This window comes from Leuresthes tenuis, unplaced genomic scaffold (assembly GCF_036924035.1).
Source record: "Leuresthes tenuis unplaced genomic scaffold, fLeuTen1.0.hap1 SCAF_7, whole genome shotgun sequence".
NCBI classification, from domain to species: domain Eukaryota; kingdom Metazoa; phylum Chordata; class Actinopteri; order Atheriniformes; family Atherinopsidae; genus Leuresthes; species Leuresthes tenuis.
The window spans coordinates 37,289,564-37,305,364 of NW_027325361.1; the positions used below are offsets into that span (position 1 = coordinate 37,289,564).

The window sequence follows — 15,801 nt, forward strand, 5'->3', positions numbered from 1 at the left end:
ACACATCTTCCCCGCAGTCCATAAGGCTCTAGTGACCATTCTTCCTGTAGAGACTCGGGCGGCGGTTGCTGTGTTCTGCACAGAAACACCATCCTTTTCTTGGGAGCATTTAATATCAAGGGCTGATCTTGACATATCGTTACTGGAGTCTCACAAATGAGAGACCGCAGAGCACACGTCCTCTCCGGTGCCTGCGTAGATTTCTCCTCTACTCTCACTCTGCTTCTTGTCCTGGCCATCTTGTCAAAGTCGTTCTCTACACACGGACTGTCTCAGGGTTTTATTCTTTACTCGAAACCCCTCCCCTGTCCACTCATTGGCCCTCAAACCCATGGATCAAACAATACCTCCCACATCTAATTATTTTCTCATCTTTACCTTACAGGGACCGGTCTTTGAAGCTGTCAAAAAAAGGAGGACTTTCCGGCACCCTGAGCCATACTCATATGAGACTTAAAATGTTGACAGCTTCTACAACTTAACCTTTCCTATTAACCCTAAACCTTTCTCTTATTTAAACATTCAACAAATATATTTCTCACAACCTCCTGACCTTAGCTGTAATCAATTTTAACCCTACCCATAAACTCCCCCTTCCTTCTATGTCAAAGGTCACATGACCAGATGTCAACAACCGGATGTAGGTCAAAGGTCACCTGTCAAATTAGTTTGATCGAAGGATGTCTTTACTTTCTCTGACACAAATGCAGGCAGATAGACTGTAATCAGTTCTCAGGGTTTTTTTTTTTGTTTGTTTGTTTTAATAGGTCCAAGGGTCAAAATCCAGGAAGTCAATCAGAAAGGCAGAGGCACAAAAGCAGAAGGTTAGACAAAAAAAAACTGGGAACAAAATGGTCAGACAAGGGAAATTCTCTTTTACAAAATGCTGGAAAGCTGCTCTATGAGACAAGACAATCAGGCACTGACACACAGGGGAGCACTGGATATATACACACAAGGAAAGGGATAACAAGACACAGTAGTGAGTGAACACAGAGACAAGACTATCAAAATAAAACAGGAAACTGACTCATGACACAGAGACGAGGCTATCAAAACAAAAATAGTAAAACTACACAAAAACCCAGACCCTGACACTGTAGAAAACACCTCTCAGATATATGAAACAAAGTTGGTAAAAATGTTGCTATTCCGTTGACACTTGTGGGACAATAGTCAATGTTTATGGGGAATTAGCAACAGTAACTATAGTGGGCGGGATCTACAGGTTTCCCCTGAAAGGTCTATTAAGCTTTGGGTGGCACTGGTAATGTAATGTAGTGTTTAATAAGTCACCATGACTGTTTGTTGATTCAATTTTGAATGTAAGTTCAAAAATAGTAAACGTATTAAAGCAAGGCAAGGCAAGCCGGAACCAGAAGTAGTGCAAGATAGCATTAATAAAATGCTTTGGTAAAAAAGGATAAGACAAGTAAAAAGGAGATAATAAACACTCAAGAGTATCTGGAACACCCATCATCACATTTCATAGGCCTGACAAAATGTTAATGTTTTATCAGGCATTAACTTGCGATCTGTTGACCAGTCCTTATTAGTGGTTTCAGCACAGTTATTTTCTTTAAAGAAAATCTTTTAAGTAGTTTAACTTGTTCATACAATCAAAATGATTGCCCTGGTTTAATCTAAATCATACCACACACACGACACTTAGGTCTATCTGGCTAGCCATGTAGCACTGGCTAACACGACCAATGTTCAGTAAAAAAGAAATAGTAATGAACTTGCAGCAACCTAGCAGCTGCTAATAAGCTAGTTTGTGTAGCTAACGTTAACGGCCGCTAAAATGATATCACAGTAATAACTGTTGTTGCACATATCAAATGATAACGATAACTAAATCACATTATTGGCTCCATCGAGTCGCCAAAAGCTCTAAATATCTTCAAAACAGGAACATTTACCAAAAGCAAACTTGTTCACGTCAAACCGACTCGTCTTGTCTGACAGAAAAATTAAGCACTCAATAGAAGTTTGATTTCTTGCTGGGCAATGTTGGTGGCTGGGGCGTAAACTTCACATTGGTGACCTCTCAAGACTTGGCTTGGTTGGTCTCACTCAAGGCGCCTCCTCTGACTCTCTCACCAAGTCTGGCGACTCGCACATGCGCAAAGAGCTGTCCTCCACTCAATTTACAACACGCCAAAGAGTTGTACCCCCTTCAGTTTAAAATGGTAAGTTCAGTCAACCATCTGGAATTTGTAATTCATTGAAGTAACTTATCGACCTAAATTGGAAGATTGAAAACTCATACAATTGAATTGAAATTTCATAAAACATTATTTTATGTGAGAGTTTATGAAATCTATAAGTTATCATAACTTATTGATCAGATACATTTTTACAGTGTGTGGCTGTTTCCACCACCTGGCCTCCTCAGTCCAGCTGCTGCAACTCCCACCACTAGCCCTCCTCCGTCCAGCTGCATCCCCACCTCTATGATTGATTAAACAACATTACTCCTGTTGCCATCCCTCCGTGACAATCTGGGTGGCTCCCTCTGTCTATAACTATAGAGGAGGTTGGAGCTGAGCTCAGGAGACTTCAGTCAGGGAGGCTGCAGGCCCAGATGGAGTCTGTCCAAGGCTTCTGAGGGACTGTGCTGGTTAACTAACGTCCCATGGTCTCTCTTAATAGGCTCTTCAATATGAGCCTTGTTATGGAAGTTTTCAATAACTTCCTTCCTAATACCTCTGATGAGCAATGAAATAGAGAAACTTACTTTTTCTGCCGGCTGGCTAAGTTTTTATTCTTCGTTGCAAGGAAAAAGATCAGTCAGTCCACACCATTCAGCGGCAATGGTATGAAGAGATACAAACAAAAGGAATACAGAGCATTTATACCTGAGGTGGGGGCTTTGTTCTTTAGATGTGTAACAACATCTCCAGAGGGGGGCAGGATGCAGTCTTGATGATAATTAAGAAACAGGAGGTTAAAACAATTATCTTGTCTGAGTGTTAATTAAGAGGTAAATAGTTTAAAACAATTAGTGTGTCTGGGTGATACAAATGGTTAATGTGGATTGGAGAGTCTGTCAGTCCTGAGACATAAAATTTACCATCACAGCCTTCAGATGGAAAAAGTCCCGGTGCTGTGGAAAACTTCTTGTCTCAGCTGAACGACTTCAGCAGACTGGTGGCTTTGACATCTCATATCATGAAGACCTTGGAGAGACTCCTTGTGTGTCGCATGAGATTGCAGGTTGCTGAGGATCTTGACCCCCTCCAGTTTGCCTACCAGGAACACATAGGAGTGAGAGGCTCATCTCACTGCGCTGCAGGACTGAGAGGTTCAGGATGTCCTTTGTCAAAGGACAGCAGTGACTGCCGACATGTTCTTCTCAAATTTATTTTATTTATTTCGTCACTGATTATTATTATTATTATTAGTGTTGTTGTTTAGTATGAAATCATTGTAAATATTTCAAATTTTTTGAGCTACACGACTAACTTGAATTTTCCCCATGAATAAAGTATTTTTCTTTTCTATTCTCCATATGAACAAATGTTGATTGATTGAGGGATCATCAGGAGTGTGTGGTGTGTTTCTGCTGCACCTTGTGACACAGAGGCTGCTGGATTGGCTGCGTCCTGTACATTCTGGCAACATGATTAAGTTGTTCCTTGAAATCTGTTGTGAGCAAGTAGTGAATTTTTACATGAATCCTACAGCTTCCATGTAGTCCCTGTCATTTAACACAAAAACGATACCACAGTAAATGGTGGTGACCTTTTGCATCAAGTTACTTGAGCTATTACCGGATATTACATAGATGACTTAATGAATTAATATTGGAAATGTGTTGTAGTCCTTTGGATCAATATACGTGTCTCTGTATGACCAATGTAGTGTATTATTGTAGTGTAGACTTCCTCTGACTGATACTCTTCTGCTGAATATCTGTGGGACGACAAGTAATGATTAAGTGTAATATAATTCTGAGCCTCCTTACATGTTTATAACAAATATGGATTTGGGTTAATATCATGTAGTGTGCTCTATTATGTATGCTACAATCTGCATACATTGATGTTGCATATATATGAATAAACACACAAGATTCTAGTTTATTGTTGATTCAACCCATAGTGTGAATTACAGGGGGGGTACTTCCCCCTTAAAAGAGGTACAAATAACAGATGTGTGTGTGTGTGTGTGTGTGTGGGGGGGGGGGGGTTAAACATTTATACTTCTTATCCGTAATCATAAATGTTATAATACACTGTATATTCCATATTCATGCCAGGAAGATGCTTGTAGTAAAATCTCAGACACCCCATCACATCACGCCACACACCACCACAGCAACCGCAGCATCTCACCCATTTGTGACAACCAATGCTTGCGTGTTTGTAGTGTTATTTACCTATTAGCGTAGCACATCATATTATATTAAACTATTATATAATATTGTTTAATTTCAATAGGCTTTTAAGTGGTGTTTTAAATAGGCTTTTGCCTTTAGTAGCTTTTAAAAAAAGCGACCCCTTGCAATAGTTTTGACTAAAGTATGCAGTTTAATCTTGTTTGGGTTGTTGAAAAATTAACATCCATGTGTACTGAACGGTGACTAATTGTAGTAGTGTATTAGTTCAAATGTACGACTACTTTATTGAACTCAGTTTAGATTTCATTTACAGAGCCAACATGAGCAAGAAGAAAGGAGGAGAAATCAGGCACTATGTTTGTGACAAAAAAAGAGTAAACTGAATCTTAGGACCTAATAATGCAGCCTGTTCTGTGGTTGTCATGTATGCTTAATACTGAGCATTATAGCATGAATAATGGTGAATTTTACATGTGCTTTTGTATTAATGAGACAGGAGAAGCAGTTGTGAGCAAGCAGGTAGAAGGAGGACAGGAGAACATAGAGCAGACAGAAGGACAGGAGGACAGAGAGCAGGCAGAAGGACAGGAGGACAGAGAGCGGACAGAAGGACAGGAGGACAGAGAGCAGACAGAAGGACAGGAGGACAGAGAGCAGACAGAAGGACAGGAGGACAGAGAGCAGGCAGAAGGACAAGAGGACAGAGAGCAGGCAGAAGGACTGGAGAACATAGAGCAGACAGAAGGGCAGAAGGACAGGAGGACAGAGAGCAGGCAGAAGGACAGGAGGACAGAGAGCAGACAGAGGGACAGGAGGACAGAGAGTAGGCAGAAGGACAGGAAGACAGAGAGCAGACAGAGGGACAGGAGGACAGAGAGTAGGCAGAAGGACAGGAGGACAGAGGGTAGGCAGAAGGGCAGAAGGACAGGAGGACAGAGAGCAGGCAGAAGGACAGAGAGCAGACAGAAGGACAGGAGGACAGAGAGCAGACAGAAGGACAGGAGGACAGAGAGCAGACAGAAGGACAGGAGGACAGAGAGCAGACAGAAGGACAGGAGGACAGAGAGCAGACAGAAGGACAGGAGGACAGAGAGCAGACAGAAGGACAGGAGGACAGAGAGCGGACAGAAGGACAGGAGGACAGAGAGCAGACAGAAGGACAGGAGGACAGAGAGCAGACAGAAGGACAGGAGGACAGAGAGCAGACAGAAGGACAGGAGGACAGAGAGCAGACAGAAGGACAGGAGGACAGAGAGCAGACAGAAGGACAGGAGGACAGAGAGGAGACAGAAGGACAGGAGGACAGAGAGCAGACAGAAGGACAGGAGGACAGAGAGTAGGCAGAAGGACAGAGAGCAGACAGAAGGACAGGAGGACAGAGAGCAGACAGAAGGACAGGAGGACAGAGAGGAGACAGAAGGACAGGAGGACAGAGAGCAGACAGAAGGACAGGAGGACAGAGAGCAGACAGAAGGACAGGAGGACAGAGAGTAGGCAGAAGGACAGAGAGCAGACAGAAGGACAGGAGAACATAGAGCAGACAGAAGGACAGGAGGACAGAGAGCGGACAGAAGGACAGGAGGACAGAGAGCAGACAGAAGGACAGGAGGACAGAGGGTAGGCAGAAGGACAGGAGGACAGAGAGCAGACAGAAGGACAGAGAGCGGACAGAAGGACAGGAGGACAGAGAGCGGACAGAAGGACAGGAGGACAGAGAGCAGACAGAAGGACAGGAGGACAGAGAGCAGACAGAAGGACAGGGGGACAGAGAGCAGACAGAAGGACAGGAGGACAGAGAGCGGACAGAAGGACAGGAGGACAGAGAGCGGACAGAAGGACAGGAGGACAGAGAGCAGACAGAAGGACAGGAGGACAGAGAGCAGACAGAAGGACAGGAGGACAGAGAGCAGACAGAAGGACAGGAGGACAGAGAGCGGACAGAAGGACAGGAGGACAGAGAGCGGACAGAAGGACAGGAGGACAGAGAGCAGACAGAAGGACAGGAGGACAGAGAGCAGACAGAAGGACAGGAGGACAGAGAGCAGACAGAAGGACAGGAGGACAGAGAGCAGACAGAAGGACAGGAGGACAGAGAGCAGACAGAAGGACAGGAGGACAGAGAGCAGACAGAAGGACAGGAGGACAGAGAGCAGACAGAAGGACAGGAGGACAGAGAGCAGACAGAAGGACAGGAGGACAGAGAGCAGACAGAAGGACAGGAGGACAGAGAGCAGACAGAAGGACAGGAGGACAGAGAGCAGACAGAAGGACAGGAGGACAGAGAGCAGACAGAAGGACAGGAGGACAGAGGGTAGGCAGAAGGACAGGAGGACAGAGAGCAGACAGAAGGACAGGAGGACAGAGAGTAGGCAGAAGGACAGGGGGACAGAGAGCGGACAGAAGGACAGGAGGACAGAGAGCAGACAGAAGGACAGGAGGACAGAGAGCGGACAGAAGGACAGGAGGACAGAGAGCAGACAGAAGGACAGGAGGACAGAGAGCAGACAGAAGGACAGGAGGACAGAGAGCAGACAGAAGGACAGGAGGACAGAGAGCAGACAGAAGGACAGGAGGACAGAGAGCAGACAGAAGGACAGGAGGACAGAGAGCAGACAGAAGGACAGGAGGACAGAGAGCAGACAGAAGGACAGGAGGACAGAGAGCAGACAGAAGGACAGGAGGACAGAGGGTAGGCAGAAGGACAGGAGGACAGAGAGCAGACAGAAGGACAGGAGGACAGAGAGTAGGCAGAAGGACAGGGGGACAGAGAGCGGACAGAAGGACAGGAGGACAGAGAGCAGACAGAAGGACAGGAGGACAGAGAGCGGACAGAAGGACAGGAGGACAGAGAGCAGACAGAAGGACAGGAGGACAGAGGGTAGGCAGAAGGACAGGAGGACAGAGAGCAGACAGAAGGACAGGAGGACAGAGAGCAGACAGAAGGACAGGAGGACAGAGAGCAGACAGAAGGACAGGAGGACAGAGGGTAGGCAGAAGGACAGGAGGACAGAGAGCAGACAGAAGGACAGGAGGACAGAGAGTAGGCAGAAGGACAGGAGGACAGAGAGCGGACAGAAGGACAGGAGGACAGAGAGCAGACAGAAGGACAGGAGGACAGAGAGCAGACAGAAGGACAGGAGGACAGAGAGCAGACAGAAGGACAGGAGGACAGAGGGTAGGCAGAAGGACAGGAGGACAGAGAGCAGACAGAAGGACAGGAGGACAGAGAGTAGGCAGAAGGACAGGAGGACAGAGAGCGGACAGAAGGACAGGAGGACAGAGAGCAGACAGAAGGACAGGAGGACAGAGAGGAGACAGAAGGACAGGAGGACAGAGAGCAGACAGAAGGACAGGAGGACAGAGAGCAGACAGAAGGACAGGAGGACAGAGAGCAGACAGAGGGACAGGAGGACAGAGAGCGGACAGAAGGACAGGAGGACAGAGAGCAGACAGAAGGACAGGAGGACAGAGAGCGGACAGAAGGACAGGAGGACAGAGAGCAGACAGAAGGACAGGAGGACAGAGAGCAGACAGAAGGACAGGAGGACAGAGAGCAGACAGAAGGACAGGAGGACAGAGAGCGGACAGAAGGACAGGAGGACAGAGAGCGGACAGAAGGACAGGAGGACAGAGAGCGGACAGAAGGACAGGAGGACAGAGAGCAGACAGAAGGACAGGAGGACAGAGGGTAGGCAGAAGGACAGGAGGACAGAGAGCAGACAGAAGGACAGGAGGACAGAGAGTAGGCAGAAGGACAGGAGGACAGAGAGCGGACAGAAGGACAGGAGGACAGAGAGCAGACAGAAGGACAGGAGGACAGAGGGTAGGCAGAAGGACAGGAGGACAGAGAGCAGACAGAAGGACAGGAGGACAGAGAGCAGACAGGAGGACAGAGAGCAGACAGAAGGACAGGAGGACAGAGAGCGGACAGAAGGACAGGAGGACAGAGAGCAGACAGAAGGACAGGAGGACAGAGGGTAGGCAGAAGGACAGGAGGACAGAGAGCAGACAGAAGGACAGGAGGACAGAGAGCAGACAGGAGGACAGAGAGCAGACAGAAGGACAGGAGGACAGAGAGCGGACAGAAGGACAGGAGGACAGAGAGAAGACAGATGGACAGGAGGACAGAGAGCAGACAGAAGGACAGGAGGACAGAGAGCAGACAGAAGGACAGGAGGACAGAGAGCGGACAGAAGGACAGGAGGACAGAGAGAAGACAGATGGACAGGAGGACAGAGAGCAGACAGAAGGACAGGAGGACAGAGAGCAGACAGAAGGACAGGAGGACAGAGAGCGGACAGAAGGACAGGAGGACAGAGAGCGGACAGAAGGACAGGAGGACAGAGAGCAGACAGAAGGACAGGAGGACAGAGAGTAGGCAGAAGGACAGGAGGACAGAGAGCAGACAGAAGGACAGGAGGACAGAGAGCGGACAGAAGGACAGGAGGACAGAGAGCGGACAGAAGGACAGGAGGACAGAGAGCAGACAGAAGGACAGGAGGACAGAGAGCAGACAGAAGGACAGGAGGACAGAGAGCAGACAGAAGGACAGGAGGACAGAGAGCGGACAGAAGGACAGGAGGACAGAGAGCAGACAGAAGGACAGGAGGACAGAGAGCGGACAGAAGGACAGGAGGACAGAGAGCGGACAGAAGGACAGGAGGACAGAGAGCGGACAGAAGGACAGGAGGACAGAGAGCAGACAGAAGGACAGGAGGACAGAGAGCGGACAGAAGGACAGGAGGACAGAGAGCGGACAGAAGGACAGGAGGACAGAGAGCGGACAGAAGGACAGGAGGACAGAGAGCGGACAGAAGGACAGGAGGACAGAGAGCGGACAGAAGGACAGGAGGACAGAGAGCGGACAGAAGGACAGGAGGACAGAGAGCGGACAGAAGGACAGGAGGACAGAGAGCAGACAGAAGGACAGGAGGACAGAGAGCAGACAGAAGGACAGGAGGACAGAGAGCAGACAGAAGGACAGGAGGACAGAGAGCGGACAGAAGGACAGGAGGACAGAGGGTAGGCAGAAGGACAGGAGGACAGAGAGCGGACAGAAAGGCAGGAGGACAGAGAGCAGACAGAAGGACAGGAGGACAGAGAGCAGACAGAAGGACAGGAGGACAGAGAGCAGACAGAAGGACAGGAGGACAGAGAGCGGACAGAAGGACAGGAGGACAGAGAGCGGACAGAAGGACAGGAGGACAGAGAGCAGACAGAAGGACAGGAGGACAGAGAGCGGACAGAAGGACAGGAGGACAGAGAGCAGACAGAAGGACAGGAGGACAGAGAGCAGACAGAAGGACAGGAGGACAGAGAGCAGACAGAAGGACAGGAGGACAGAGAGCAGACAGGAGGACAGGAGGACAGAGAGCAGACAGAAGGACAGGAGGACAGAGAGCGGACAGAAGGACAGGAGGACAGAGAGCGGACAGAAGGACAGGAGGACAGAGAGCGGACAGAAGGACAGGAGGACAGAGAGCGGACAGAAGGACAGGAGGACAGAGAGCAGACAGAAGGACAGGAGGACAGAGAGCAGACAGAAGGACAGGAGGACAGAGAGAAGACAGAAGGACAGGAGGACAGAGAGCGGACAGAAGGACAGAGAGCAGACAGAAGGACAGGAGGACAGAGAGCGGACAGAAGGACAGGAGGACAGAGAGCGGACAGAAGGACAGGAGGACAGAGAGCGGACAGAAGGACAGGAGGACAGAGAGCGGACAGAAGGACAGGAGGACAGAGAGCGGACAGAAGGACAGAAGGACAGAGAGCAGACAGAAGGACAGGAGGACAGAGAGCAGACAGAAGGACAGGAGGACAGAGAGCAGACAGAAGGACAGGAGGACAGAGAGCGGACAGAAGGACAGGAGGACAGAGAGCAGACAGGAGGACAGGAGGACAGAGAGCAGACAGAAGGACAGGAGGACAGAGAGCGGACAGAAGGACAGGAGGACAGAGAGCGGACAGAAGGACAGGAGGACAGAGAGCGGACAGAAGGACAGGAGGACAGAGAGCGGACAGAAGGACAGGAGGACAGAGAGCAGACAGAAGGACAGGAGGACAGAGAGCAGACAGAAGGACAGGAGGACAGAGAGAAGACAGAAGGACAGGAGGACAGAGAGCGGACAGAAGGACAGGAGGACAGAGAGCGGACAGGAGGACAGAGAGCAGACAGAAGGACAGGAGGACAGAGAGCAGACAGAAGGACAGGAGGACAGAGAGCAGGCAGGAATATTGATAAGATCCACATTCGAGCTATGAGGGCCTGGTGTATAATATATATCCAAAATGTATAATTCGGACACTGATTCAAACTCAAATTGAAACGCAGTGTTTCTTTGGCTATGACCCATATTGGGTGACATGAGCATGAGTTGCCTTCATGCTCTTATTCTGAAGGCAATGTCCGGAAGATGCGTAGTAACAATTGGCATCTTCACTTTTGTCTTGAAGGAGTGACTCGGTGAATACGGCTACCGAAATTTCAGCAACATGGGAGGCGTTGTGGAGTTTACTGTTAAAGGATTTTAAGATCCAACGGGAAGATGGCAGAGAGGTAAGCCTAAGAACACGCACGTGTTTGTGTTGTCCAGATCACTGCTGATGTCGATCAAAGGAGGCACGAGCCAGGAGCTAGCGACGCTGCGTTTGGTTTCTGCGCAGATAAGCTAGCTTCCCACTATTTGCTGTTGCCAGTCAACGCTTTTAATCCAGAAAATGTGTGTTCATTCCTTCTGGTTCGCTTGTGCGGGGTATGTTTGTGTGGCTCGTTGCCGCCTCGGAGGGAGCGGTGACGGTATCTGTGTTGGCAGGATGCTGCTGCTGATGCTGATAATGCTGCACCTGTCGGTCTAAATTGCCATCACTTCGTTGGAATGTAACCTAACGTCCTTTTTACGCTTGATGCTGACTGCACATCAACCTCCGAGCCCCGCTCAGAATCGGGCTGAGGCTTGGTTTGCTGGAGCAGAGGCTCCAGCATCCCTGTCCTCCAGACGGACGGAGGCGCCTCCCATGGAGAGGCGCTCGGAGCAAATCTCCATCCAGACCGTCAAATGTCACGTCAGTCTGGTCAGTAAGAAATTCTCCTCCTTCGGAAGTCCGCGAACAGCCGCGTTTGAATCAGTAGTCCTGGATTAATTTAATCTATGGAATTGATGACGTGAATGTGCACTCAGTGCCGCAGCTCGTGCTGGATGAAGGTGCAGGCTCCGCAGAGCCAGCAGGAAGCCGCGGCTGAATGATTAGACGCAGGTTGCTGGCTCATCCGGCCTGATGGAAATCAGAGCTGCAGGTGTGCTGGGTGTTTGTGGACCTTACTTAAAGACCTGCTGATCAGAGGCTTCCTTCGCTGGTGTGTCCTGAGTGCGTCATCACCCTCTGTACAGTGATCTCTGATGTCACGTGGGTGAGGCATAGCCTCAGCACATTAGCTCAGTGCGTTTCTTCAACGAGGTGCACTTACTTAAAAAAGTTATTCAAAACTCACCAAACACAGTCTAATCATTTGAAATAGTTTGTCTAGTTTTAAGATATGTAAGAGGACAAACTTAGATTACAAGACAAATGTTTAATTTTTTTACATTTTTCTGACCTGCAGTGATCAAAAGTAATTTCCACCTCATCTCAATATACATCTTTTATTTATGTTTATAAATTAAATCTCTTAAGGACCAATTGCTTAACTGTCCACCTGCTGCCATCTGAAATTTAATATTGCTTGGGTAGGTGCTTTTTAGAAAATAAATGACTTGAATTATTATGTAAAGTGGATCATGACCGTCAATGTAGGGTTAGGGGTTACATTGTTAAAGAAAAGTAAAACCAAATATTCATCAAACAAGTGTGTTTTTGATGTATGAATTTAACAATAATTATCAATTAACTGACAATCCACTTCTGTAAAAAGTAACTGTAAAGAACACCTGAATGTGTGAAAGAGAGAGAGAGAGAGAGGGGTGTGCGTGCATTCTAGAATAGCCCAATACAGAGAACGGCTACTTTGAAGGTATCCATAGCTTTAATACATTTCTGAAACCCTCAAATGATTTGTTGAATCTTGTGAAGAAACTGCAGCTGTAACTGAGAGGTGTTTGACGAAGGACTGTGCCAGAAAAGGAAGAGTTGGATTAATGAGATGATGATTAGAAACCAAATCAAACACTGGATCATTACATAACAAACAGCTGTAGGTCCCTAAGTGTCCCTGTGATGGGATTCAAATCTATTGCATTTTTTCACTGATTTCCATGTGCCGTTTGGTCACAGGTACAGGCTCAGGGATAAGGCCTATGACATTCATTGGCTGGCACCAGATGATGTCATCTCTTATTGGCCAAAAAAAATGATTGAGGTCTTCACAAGAGCACCAAGGGAACATCTCCATCATAGCTAACAGCCCACCACTGACCAATGAGTCCTCATGTAGCTCCATAAGTGGCTGCAGACCTACATTTTGAGGTGGGTCAGGAAGTGATGTGCTGACTGAGGGGGAAGCCTCATCCCACGGCTGGAACACAACTGCTTCTGGATTGAATGTGCAGTCCTGCAGTGCAGAGCAAAAGCAGCTGAGGATCCTCCAGGACATTTTACTTGGGCTACCAGAGCTAATCTGACAGGAGAGAAACTGTCAGCATGAATTTAGCAACCCTGAGCCTGTCTGTCTGCCTGTCTGCCTGCCTGTTTACCGGATGAATCTTCATTGTGTCACGGAGGGTTTGTAGCTCCGATGGCACACGCATGTCCATAGCCTCAATGTCTTCTGGCTCACATAGAAGAGCTCTATGGCAGACTTTTGCTGTTGAAGTTTCTCAAAGAGCCCCGGGCCATTTGGGATGTCCTCCCCTTGTGCAATGATGTTATCAGCCCTCCTTTTGACAGCTGCCCCCACCCCATCAGCAGGGCCTTTTCCGTGACCAGCTTCTTGAAAGTTCCACGTCACTTTCTTCCAGCCCATCTGAAATGGGATGTTGGTGAGGAGGAAACATTCTTTTTGGAGCGCTACTGTGTGCTCGGTCCATCACTGACTACAGGCAGCACTGAAGCTGTGGGATATTGATCGTTCAGGTGAGTGAGGACTTTTGAAAGCTGAGCCCAAACAGCAGTGGGATCAGGGCGAAAACAAGAGCTGACTGAACAGATGGAGAGAACAGTGTTGTTGGTGTAAGCCACACCAGTGGGAAGCCACGCTTGTTTGTGTGAAATGCACTGCCTGAATTTCACTGCTGTATTTGCAGGACAATTCTCTGCAACATGCAGAACAACTTCCTTTTCACACAATGTTCTTTCAGACCACGAAGAGGTCAGCAGCATACTGGTGTCTCATATTGTAGACATGCTTCCCCAGTTTTTCTTTTAGTCCTGTTGGAAAGTCTTCAAGCAGAGTACCGTCAACCTTTTCTTTAACTGTTAAGTGGACTGTGATTTTTCTTTCTTTCTCGTCAGTCTCTACTCAGCTTTCCCCTTCCACTCATACCAAGATGTCTGGGCCCCAGGGTCAAAGGTTGAGATTTCCAATTCTTTCTTTTTTCACAAATCTTACATTCCCTGTACATACACTGCTTGGTTCAGTTTGGTGAACAACACAGAGATGCAATCAAATCTTCAATGTTGTTGCTCTTGATGACTTTATGGTAAAGCAGTTTATCTGCCATGAGACATGTGTCTCTGTCTTTGACTGAGGGCTTTACAATCTAATAGAATAGAATATGTGAGGATACTCCTTCCTAAGCTTCTCATGGAGTTTTTCCAGTGGCTCATTTAGTCTTTTTATCTTTTTCTTTGTCACTGTGTCCTTTTTTTCCCAGTTGTTGCTTGACTATTCTCATCTCTTTCCAAGAACTGTGAGATTTTTTTCTCCTGAGGTTTGGCTGATGCTGTTCTTTTGTTTATTCCGAGTGTATGTAAGTCCTTTTGTCGTTACGTCTCATTCGTCTGGGTGAAAAGCCATTTTCAGTAGTCGATATTTCTTAAGGATTTGTCGTGCCATTACTTTGGAAATGTTGTCTTTGTCTGAATGGAGATTTCCATATCGTTCTCGCAGCTCAGCAATTAGAGCGTTGTGAAAGAAACGCTCTAAGGTTTTCCCTACGTGTTCCCATTGGTTGTCTAGGTTTTGGATTTGGCGAGTCAGCCTGTCTAATTTTCTTTTTTAGTCTGTCGTACCTCTGGCGGTACTTCTCTGCCTTGTGTAAGGCTTTCTCAAGCTTGGCGTTTCTGCCCTGAAGTGCTGAATACATCTTTTGGCGATTTCTCGCAATCCTTTTCCTTCCACTACGTTTTTGGCTTAAAGAGCGGGCAGAAGGTCGTATGGGAGGCAAATCAACATCATGTTCAGCATCAGGAGAGTGTGGTGGTGGAGGAGAGCTAGGCCTGAATTTCACAGTTTTAAAAGAAATTCTTCTCTGGTCTGTTTCTTTGATTGATTCTCCACTGTTTCCGTTGTTCTCTCTTTGTGCAAATCTGTTATTGCCTTAACTAGTCCTTTTTCCTTTGGTATCGCCGTCTCTTTTTAGTCGTTCTGCATATTTCTCAGGATCAGCTTTTATTTGGTTCCTATGGGCCTGGGACCTTTCCGCAGTTGTACGTGGCATCTGAAAAGTAAAACACAAAAGATGTTGTACAGATAAAAACAGTTTATGAGATAAAATATGGAAAACTAGGAAAGCTATTAATGTTAATTTAATGTGTAATATTAAGAAGTCTAACACACGATCTACTCAATCCATATCACTTGGACCTTAAGCATAAATGTCATTTCCACCACAGAGGGTAATGTTGTGGAAATTACTTTTCTACACTTATTTAAAAAAAAATGCAAACTAGCTTAACTGATTAGCTTTGATTTGAATCTTAGCACTTAATGTATGCAAAATACGATTATTCAACATAAAAACCTTTAAAAACACATATGAAGGTACAGCATGTTTTGAAATGACATGCAATAAATATATGTAGTGATCAGGCAATATTTACCTTGATTTTTCTTCAAATGTGGCTGATGAAATTTGAAATTCCCTCCATGTCCAAAATGTGCTGTGATGTCACTCTACATTGCCATAGAAACCAGACAACCAATCTCTCATATTTATTTTTTAAAGGCACATTACAGTGCTGTGGTGGAAATGACTGTGAAACTGTGCAACAGCTATATTTTGGATGAAAAATAATATTGATGGTTGCATTAAACACTATAATGTATTTGAATTATTTTACTGATAATTAATTCAGGTAAACTAATAGTTTTCAAATAAATCACATATTTATACATTATTTTCATTGTTGAAGACAGTGATTTTGACACTTGGAAGGATGTTGAAAAGTATGAAAAAAAAATCATAATAGAAAGGTGGTAAATTTTTGTTAAACGTGGTTTTATTGTTAAGAAAGCGGAATTTGTACAAAATGATGTGTATTTTTAAAAATATGACCAGAGAACATGAAAGTGCCCAAAGTTT

General features: G+C 46.6%; 1 protein-coding gene across 1 annotated transcript in view; it reads left to right on the plus strand.

The window, feature by feature from the left end:
* Positions 1 to 10,786: 10,786 nt before the first annotated feature.
* Positions 10,787 to 15,801, plus strand: part of arhgap39 (Rho GTPase activating protein 39) — a 140,882-nt gene continuing 135,867 nt past the window's right edge. Inside the window, exon 1 of the mRNA XM_072390269.1 lies at positions 10,787 to 10,901. Within this exon, the coding sequence (XP_072246370.1) occupies positions 10,891 to 10,901 (11 nt within the window). The 5' untranslated portion in view covers positions 10,787 to 10,890. The remainder of the gene's footprint in view (positions 10,902 to 15,801) is intronic.